At 50.3% G+C, this 9,625-nt stretch overlaps 1 protein-coding gene across 1 annotated transcript; it reads left to right on the forward strand.

Moving 5' to 3' along the window:
• Positions 1-3,939: 3,939 nt before the first annotated feature.
• On the forward strand, positions 3,940-7,437 carry LOC138994826 (phosphofurin acidic cluster sorting protein 2-like). Its single transcript, XM_070395018.1, has 5 exons — positions 3,940-4,494; position 4,903; positions 5,054-5,236; positions 5,318-5,437; positions 5,927-7,437. Exons 1-5 carry the CDS (start codon positions 3,940-3,942, stop codon positions 7,435-7,437), a joined length of 2,370 nt encoding a protein of 789 aa, XP_070251119.1.
• The last annotated feature ends 2,188 nt before the right edge of the window (positions 7,438-9,625 follow it).

The following is a 9,625-nucleotide window of genomic DNA, read 5'->3' on the forward strand; positions in this document are numbered from 1 at the left end:
ACATATCTTCCAGAGATTAGTATTTTCAAAATGGCCAAGAGGAGAGGTCTTGGTGAACTCAGGTATTTACAATTCAAAGGTTCTGGGACTTTGGTTGCATGAAACCAATTATCTATAAGCCTCTGAAATGAATAGGGGAAGTTTGGGGAAGGTAAAAGGACTTGGTGGCCTTTGAATTGCTTCTGGAGGCAAACCTCTGGTCTGTGAAGACTTCATTTGTAAAAAAGGATAGTCATTTTCAATACCTCAGGGACTGGGTTGCCACCCAAATGTTGGCAAGGGACTGACAAATTCATTCGCCCATTTTTGGATGGTTTCTTTCTATTTGGGAACATTTTTCTAGTTTCCAGAAAGCTCACACCTCTGAGAGTTATAAAGGCTTTCAGAAATATGAATCCTCCATCCGTCTCCCCTGGGAATGGCAACACAGGTCCCAGCTGCAAGATAGTCTTAAAGTTAATGGTGCCAAAACTCTCCATTACCCACTTTATATTGTGACCAGGTAGGTGGTGTGACAAAAGAAGATTGGATTCTTTCTTGAGGCACTCAGGGTCCAGTTTCTCCCATTTGGTGAATATGTACCCCAAAAGAGAACTCTCAAGTCACTGTGGGCTGGTTTTCCATCTTTAGACAGATACATGAGCAAGCCTAGTGTTAGAGGCATGTCTGCATATCTCTGGGCAGTTTAGGGCCATTCTGAGTAGGGTGGGTACCCTGTTAAGCCATCTCTCAGGCTCTCATGGAAGATAATGATGAAGAAGAGATGATTAACAAACATTCAGTCAGGCTAAAGGTTAGTTTCCTCCTGGAAGGTCCCTTCAAAATCATTACTTTCCCTATTGGTTCAGTATCTGGTTCATTTATTCTAAGTATATATGTTACTATTCTGGAAAAAGCATATGTCAGCATCACTGATTTCATTAAAAAGAAAAATAAAACCTCATTCACTTAACAGGTGAATTGGGGAAGATTTGATAAGCAAACCATATATATTCCCATAACATTCCCTAGTTGGAGGGAAACAGGTTTTGATTAAAAAACAGACATTTGTACGGAAGCTTTATTCTGATGGTGAAACAAATAATTGGTAGTGGTTAAGGACAAATAAAGTAGCTTCAGTATATACAGGGTACATAGTGGCTGCTCCATCTTCCCCTTTTTTAAAAAATAGATTTTTATTGATTTCTGAGAGGAAGGGAGAAGGAGAGACAGAAATATCAATGATGAGAGAAAATCATCAATTGGCTGCCTCCTGCACGACCCCTAATGGGGATAGAGCCCGCAACCTGGGCATGTGCTCTTGACCAGAATCAAACCTGGGACCCTTCAGCCTGCAGGTGATGCTCTATCCGCTGAGCCAAACTGGCTAGGGCAGTGGCTTCCCTTTTAATGATAATTTAAAATTCTCCCAAAGTATCAGTGAGAAGGAAAAACACGGTTGGAGCAGCCCTCTGCTTGTTTTTGTTGGTTTCCTTTTTCTAAATCCTATTTCAGTTTCCTATATCCCTAAAGTGTGGGGGCTTCTCTATAGGAGTTTTCTATAAAACTTATTTAGTAATTCTCTTGTTTTGCTCCCAGAAACCAGGAGTATATTAATTGCAATAGGTTAAAATAGCCAGGATTACATGTTCTATCAGTTAATTTTCTCTGTGAACCAATCAGGGCCATTGAGAAAATGGAGAATGTTTGCTGATTCCTCTCTGGCTGAGAGCAGCTTTTCTCCAAAGGGACTTGCCAGAATTCCTATTCTCATTATCCCTTAAGTCAGTAGGGAGGGGGAGTGGAGGAGACAGAAGGGGAATGAAGAAGGGAAGGGAAGGAACACATCTGGACAAGGAAGCTCAAAGAGCAAAAGATATAGTGCACGTGCTATAGAAGGGGGAGAATGGGGTGTTAGCATGTATTAGCTTCAGGACAGTTTGAAGATATTCTCTGAAGTATCTTGTTCATTTATTTTTTAAAGAGAATTTATCTGTGTTTCTCCTTAGAAGTTTCTAATTTCCAAATCAAGATATGCGTCCTATTCACTCAATCAGTTTAATTCTCAGGCCGGCATTTTTCTAGTTTTTTGTTTCTTTTGTTTTGCCGGCACAAAATTAATTTAGGCACCCAAAGACAACTGTATATTGGCCATTTTTTAGTTGATATTTTCTAGTTAAATCTTCCTACATTTACATTTCTGTAAAGCACTTGCAAGTCAAGCCTTCCTAACAGGAATATTAATGAGGGCTGGAGTCTGGGAGTTCCCAGCCATGAAGGCACAACACCCCATGTGAATTATAGGGGTGCTTGTTGTTGTTTTTATTGTTGCTTGGTATCTGCAGAGTCTCCGCACATTTTCTAGGGGTGTTATGTAGTGGGTTAAAGTTTGTTGCTTTATGGGTTGAGCTGTAAGATGCTCACTCCAATGGAGTCTCATTCAACCTTCTTATGTACCTCAGTTTCTCTCCTTTCTGACTACAACAAACAGAAGGGCTACCAGCACAGCTGGACTGCACCTGATTAGTGCTCCCCCTTGAAGAGCCAATTAGTTTAATTGCAGTTGTGTGGGAATTTCCATATGGGGCTCCTGCATGTCATGAGGAATGACCTCTGACACAACCACAAATATCATCTAAGAACATCTGAGATTCTTGCAGGAAGGTGGATTTCCCCTTCATCTTCTGAGCTGAACAAGTTCAGCCCTCACTTGTACAGCTAAGGTGTTTACCCAGACTCTCTAAAGGCAAATCCTATAGAAAAGCCAGGGGTAAAAACCAGTCCCACTTTCCCTCCTCTCTCTTTAGCCTGGAATCTATCAACTGGTAACCTTTGTTCCACCAAGAGTATTACAAAATATGGCTCACATAAAGTCAGCAGCACAAGCAAGGGAAGGTCCTGAGTCCAAGAGACAACTCTCACAAGTTCACCGGACAGGCAGGGAACTGATGTGTCAATGGACCCTTTGCTGGATGCCAGCACCAGGTGTAGGTCTGCAGGGTGGTGCTGGGTGAGATTTTCTGGGATCCTGCTGTGTTGTGCCAAGTAAATGTCAATGTAAGAGGCATTCAAAACTGTGAACAATTGTTGAGATTTTATCTGAGCCAAACGGTCATTTGCCTTAAATCAAAATCTCAATGGATTGAAATAATGCTCTGGAGAATGGCAGTTTTCACCTTATTTTAGATATTACAATCAGAAGTGGAGATGTATGTGGTTGCATGAAATCCATTGGTGATAGATTGGATAAAAAGTACAATGACAGACACATACTTCATTCCCATAGGGGGATATTGGATAGAACAGCCAACAATGAACTCAATAACAATGAGGGGGTTTGTGGTCTCCACAGAGCACAGAGTGTCCAAAAAAAGGAAAATCCCTTTGACATTCCAAAGCAATGTTCTTGTAGATTCCAAAGGACAGTAGAAAGTCTCCGTTAAGGTAAAGAATGACCTTTTTTAGAGAAGATTCCTGCTTAGGTCCCAGTGACCCACCATAAACAGCTTTTAGTTAAAAAGTTTTACCTTCAGAACATCCTTTGTGATAACTTTTGGTCTCTGAGTTTAAAAGACCACCACCCAGGCCTTCCCTGCCCTAATCACAGGTTAGCGAGTGGCCACTTTTTGTGTGGCCGCAATCTCCTTCGATCTCTCATGCCCCACTTCTTGCCACCAATCATGTCCCTCCTCTGTCCCACCACAGGAGGAAAAACCATCAACCCTGAGTAGGAAAAGGACCGGTAGGGTGCCAGGAGCTGCAGCTTCCTCACGAACTGTGGGCCTGGCCAGCACGTCCACGGTGCTCAAAACACAGGTCCCCCAGAACCTGTTTGCCACCTGGGAGTTGGACTGCTCCAACCCCAGCTGCGTGCCCAGGTGGTGTAGTCTCACTTTAAAGAAACTAGTGATCGTCAAGAAGCTGGCCAAGGACCTCAACTCTGTGGTAATTTCCGTGAAGATGCGGGACTCCAAGGGCATCCTGAGGTCCCAAGAGATTGTGCTGCCCCGCGGTAGACCAGTGCAGACCAACCTGGCGCTGACCTTCTCCCTGCAGTACAACCACTTCCTCAAGGGAGAAGGGAACAAGCTACTGATCATGCTGGAGCAGAGGAAGTGCTCTCAGAACAGAAATGTCCTGGGCTACGAGACACTGGCCACTGGTGCCATCCATATGGCTGACGTCATGCAGCGAAACCCCAAGTGTGGCCAGATGGTGAGCCTCTGCCGCAGCATCAAGGAATCCTCCACTACTGTGGCCGAGATCTGGATCTCCTCCCTGTGCAGTCAACCCATCGAACACAAGGACAGTGCCATGCAGGTCAGCCCTAAGGCCAAGTCGGCAGGTAACTACGAGGGGCAGGATGAGTGCTCCTTTTCTGAGCTGCAGCCCAGCTGCAGGGGAAAGCACAGACAGGACCTGCACAAGGATGACTTGGAGAAGGGGAAGCCAAAGAAGCAGCGGCAATCAATACGAGGGAACTTGAAACAGAAAGTCCTGGCGCTGTTTCACAGGGCCAAAGGGTCAGAGAGGGACCTTGGGTCTGACATGAGGGGGAAACGCAGGAAAAGTGACCCATACATGGAGGAGGATGAGAGCGTCCTCAGCATCCCCAGGCCCAAGCTCAGGCCATACTTCGATGGCCTGTCAGACTCCAGTTTGCAAACAGAGATGTGGGGCAGCCCCAGTGACAGGACCCAAACAGAGCCTCTGAGTCTGCCCCACACGCCTGAGAATTCCTGGGCCCGGGGAGGCAAGCAGCCAAGTGAGAGGGACAATGAATTTGTGGCCCACAGCACACCCACCAGCAAGGTGGACAAGATCCAGATCTCCTCCCTGTCCAGGCCACCCATCGACCATGAGGACAGCGCCAGGCAAGCCAGTCCCAAGGCTGAGTCCTCGGACAACTACACTGAGTGCAAGTGTGAGAGCTGCTTCTCGCAGCTGGAGGCCAGCTACCATACCGCTGACCAGGAGAAGGATGACTTTGATGAGGGGAATCTCATATTCACAAGGAGCACCCTGACCAGGCAACAGAACTACCACCAGAAAGTCCTGTTATGGCTGCACACAGTCCAAGTGTCGGAGGAGGTCCTGGACCCTGAGCAGGACCATGGGGAGCATGTCCCGGAGGTGGAGGAGGACCTGGACCTCCTGTATGACATGCTGCAGAACCCCAGTGACAGTGGCGCAGACACTGAGGACGATGGCAGCGTCCTCAGCACCCTCAAACCTAGGCTCAGGCCATACTTTGAAGGCCTGTTTAGCGGCCCAGACGTGAAGGACAATCACAGTGTCCTCAGCAGCCCCAATCCCAACCTCACGCCACACATGGAAGGCCTGTCAGACTCAAGCTTGCAAATGGAGATGTGGGGCCTCCACAGTGCCGGGATCCAAAAGGAGCCTCTGAGTTTGGCCCACCTTCCTGAGAATACGAGGGCCCCGGGAGGCAAGCAGCCAAGCCACAGTGACTCCCAGCTTGTGGCCTACAGCACACCCACCACTAAGATTCGAATGGCCTCCCTGTCCCATCAGCCTATCGATGATGAGGCCACTGACATGCAGGCCAGCACCAAGGCCCAAACCTTGCATAACGACTTCGCAGGCACATCTGAGAGCTGCTTCTTGGAGCAGGCGGCCAGCTACAAAGCCGTCCACAGGCAGTCCCAGGAGGACAAAGGGAATCTGATAGGAAGAAGGAGGGGCATGACCAGGCAAGAGAATTACCACCAGAAAGCCGTGGCATCTATGCTCATGGCCCAAGTGTCGGAGAAGGTCGTATCCTCAGAACAGGCCCTTGTGAGGCATGTCCCCAAAGTGGAGAAGGCTCTGGACCGTCGGTGTGACATTGTGGTGAGCTCTAGTGACAGTAGCCTCGACATGGAGGAGGATATCAGTGTCCCCAGCACCCCAAAGCCCAAACTCAGGCGATACTTTGACAGCATGTCAAGTGATAGTGGCTCTGACTCAATGGCCCACAGAATTCGCTCCCCTGGGAAGCAGCTGGCACAGCTGGAGGACAACCGGGAGGCAGGGTCCTCCTCGCAGCATTGGTTCACCAAGAAGCTGCCATCCATAGCGCGCTTCACCAAGTCTCTAGTCATGCCCTCCAGCAGGTCCAAGAGGAAGCAGGCTGGCCGCCGGGGCTGCGACACAGCCCTGAATGAGTGGGTCAACAGACTGGACAACGAGAGCCCAGACCCACAGAGCCAGCGGCAGATCCCCAGGAAGCCCGTGTGTGACCAGCTCCACAACATCCTCATTTCCCAGGACAAGATGCCCGAGAACATCATCCTGGTCAACACCTGCGACTGGCAGGGCCAGTTACTTTCGGACATCCTGCAGGGCCACACGCTGCCCGTGGTGTGCACTTGCTCCACAGATGACGTCCAGGAGGCCTTCAGCATCATCGTGTCACAGATGCAGAGATACTGCAATTGCAATTCCCAGGCCCTGACGCCTGTGAAGATGGCGGTGGCAGGGGCACAGCCCTACTTCAACGCTGTGCTGCGGGTCTTTGTGGAGCAGCTGTCCCAGCAGCCACCCCAATGGCTAGAATACATGCGCTTCCTGGTCATCCCGCTGGGTTCCCACCCCTTGGCCAGCTACCTGGGCTCCATGGATTGCCGCTACAACAACCTCTTCCAGGACCTGTACTGGCGGGACATGTTCAACAACCTGGAGTCCCAGAACACCTTGCAGGACACACAGGACGTTGTGTTGAGAATCTCTGAGTACGTTGCGGGGGCCAACTGTGTCTACCTGCTGCCCATCGCAGAGGCCATGCTCATGTCGAAGCAGCAGCGTCCCAATGAGAAGTCCTCACAGAAGCTCATCCCCTTTGTGGGGGCAGTGAAGGTTGGAAGACTGGAACCATCTGCAGCCATATTAGGAGACTCAGAGGATGTGGTCCCCTCATGCTCCAGTGAGCTTCTGTCCCCTACCGGGAAGGCCTCAGCCAACACACTCTCTCCCCCGTCAATGAGTGGGGGCCTGTCCTCCACCAGCCAGAGTGTCCATGCAGAGATGATGGAGCTGCAGGTCGATTACTGGACAGCAGCCCAGCCAATAGATACCAAGAGAGTAGCAGAGAAGAAACACCTACCTACCAGCAAAAACACACTCAAGTGCTTCTTCCAGTCTGTCCAGGTCAGCAGGCTGCCCCGCAGTGGTGAGGGCACAGCAACACCTGCCATGGCCATGAAAGTGGTCACCAAGGAGAGGAAAAAGAAGGCGCCCATGCAAACCAAGGACGAGGATGTGGAGTGCAAAAGCCAGTGCATCCAGGGCATTGGTCGCCTGGTTTGCAAGGCCAAGCACCAGCAGAGTATGCTGCCGGTCGTCATCGATGGCGTGGAGTGGAATGACGTGGCGTTTTTCCAGTTGGCAGCCCAGTGGTCCTCCCACGTCAAGCACTTCCCCATCTGCATCTTCGCACACAACAATCCCACCTTCTAGCCCTGCCCCTCCCCCTGCCCTTCACTCTGCCTTGGCCAAGCACAGAAGGACCCAGCCGCTTTTCTGTCAACAGTGCCGTTTACTATAGACACAGACCCTGGGAACCCATAAAGAAACCATTTTGAGTTCCAATGTGCTCACAGCCTGGAACCGAAGGGGGTTGCCCCTCACTGGGAGCTCCTCAATGATCTGTTCAGTAACCACAACGCTCTGGCGTGTGGGAGTCAGGAGGGCAGGGTTGAGCTGGAGCATCATGGAAGATGTGTTTTGGCCTCAGGATGCCCAACATTCTCAGTGAGAAGGGTTCTGACCTTAAAGACCTGCCCTTGCTGGAAGCCAGGACTCCGCTTCCCTGGGAGACATCTATAACCTGTGCTCAGACTCAGAGCTCGGCAGACAGAGGTCAAGGGCTAGCCACTGATTGCAGCATTCTGAGCACAACATGGAGGCCAGTCAGCCCAGCCAACTGCGAAACAGCTGCCAACCTGCCAACTGGTCCAGCACCACCTACTCAGAGTTACCAGTGAACTTCAGCCTCACAGGCAGAAAGAAAAAAGACCTGTATGGTGCACACTCACTACACAAAGTGGTAGATTACCTGAGAAGGGAACCCACCTTCGTTCCTGTCTGTTACTAAAGAACATTTGCTACCACCCAAGAGCTGTGGGACCAATTATTTACCAGGTAATCCCCTCCCCCTCCAGAGCACATGGCCAGCAGGCCACCTGTTGGCTGTTTGCCTTCAGGTCACTAAAACTCCCTGAGTGTTTGTTCCTCTGAAACCTCGGTGAACCGGGGAGCAGGCACATAGGGTTCTTGTAGCGACTTGCTGGGGTCCTCCCTGGTAAGTGTTCTCTGGGAGCCTAGACAGTGGAGAGGTCGCTGGAGGGGCGATGATTGAAACAAGTGGTCATTTTCTCTCCCTGTTGAAGAAGCCACTGCCAAATTTGTGATTCTCTTTGGGGCCTGAGGTTTAGCTCTTTTCTAATATTACAAAGAGATTGGCGATACTATTAGGGGTCTCTGTCCCAAGTGAATCCAGACTAGAGATGCCAGGGGTGAACAGTGGGGCCCAGGGTCACCCAGCAATCTGAGATGGGGCTGGTTTGGGCTCATTCAATCAGCACATATATTAGAAGCTCTGCCAGGTACAGAAATGTTTCTAGGCACTGACCATAAGCCAGTGCTCACAGCAGACACCAAGCCTGCACTCCAGAGCTTCCTTCTGGTAAGGAGCCATTCAGTCACACTAGGCTGCACAGGCTCGTAGTGTCCACAGGACACCTGATGTGACGTCCTCCTGGCCTCCTCTACCTATGGCAGCATCTTCGCGTATTGTGAAGAGGATGGTAGACCTCTGTTCAGCAGAAAACGTGAGTCAGGTTCGGATCAGATCCATGAGGGGAGTATGGGGACTGTGAATTCAAGATGCTGGCAAAACCCTGGATGCTGGCAAAACCCATGGTGGCATTTCTGCAAGAGGGCAGAGGTCTGATGGCTTCCCTTAGAAAAAAGGACACGAGTCAGAGAGCTGTGCAAGTGGATATGGGTGGTGTGGGCAAGTGGGGAGGTCAGTGGACAGAGAGCACCTCAGACAATTCATAGCCTTCCGCTCCTATTCCCACCCAGTCTGCACCCCTATCCTGGCATCTTGCTCCCTAATCTGGTAGAACCTCCTCAGTGGCAGCTTGGTGTACCCCGCCCTGTGGGAGTTGAGTTTCAGTGGGAGGCAAAGAACCACACAGGACAGCTAGTGAATTAGGCAGCATGTAGGTGCAGGAGCCAAAGTTGGAGGTGATAGGAAGGCCCTGGGGTTCGTTTGTTTCTTCATTGGTCAGTATTCCTGAAGCACCTACTCTGTGCCAATGAGTGACATGAACAGGGTGGACACCAGCCCTCTTAGTTCTCATGGGAGGGAACAGGGACACTGAGAGAGCATGTCAGGTTCCCCTGAAGAAGGGCACAGGTGGTTAACTCATTGATCCAGAGCTGTCAGGTGGGAGGGCTTTCTGCCAACCATTCCTGGGTGACCAGGCTCATCTCTGCCAGGACTGCCAGACTGAAGGTGGACCAGGAGGAGGTCTGGCTTCTGGATGAGCAGGAGGAGCAGGCACAGGACCCCAGGCTCTCTGAGTGGTGCAATAGGAGGGCCGTGTGGAAGGGAAAGACAGGCCTCACATTCTGCTGC

Source organism: Myotis yumanensis, unplaced genomic scaffold, assembly GCF_028538775.1.
Source record: "Myotis yumanensis isolate MYYU_CA2020_CCGP unplaced genomic scaffold, mMyoYum1.0.hap1 SCAF_16, whole genome shotgun sequence".
Lineage (NCBI taxonomy): Eukaryota > Metazoa > Chordata > Mammalia > Chiroptera > Vespertilionidae > Myotis > Myotis yumanensis.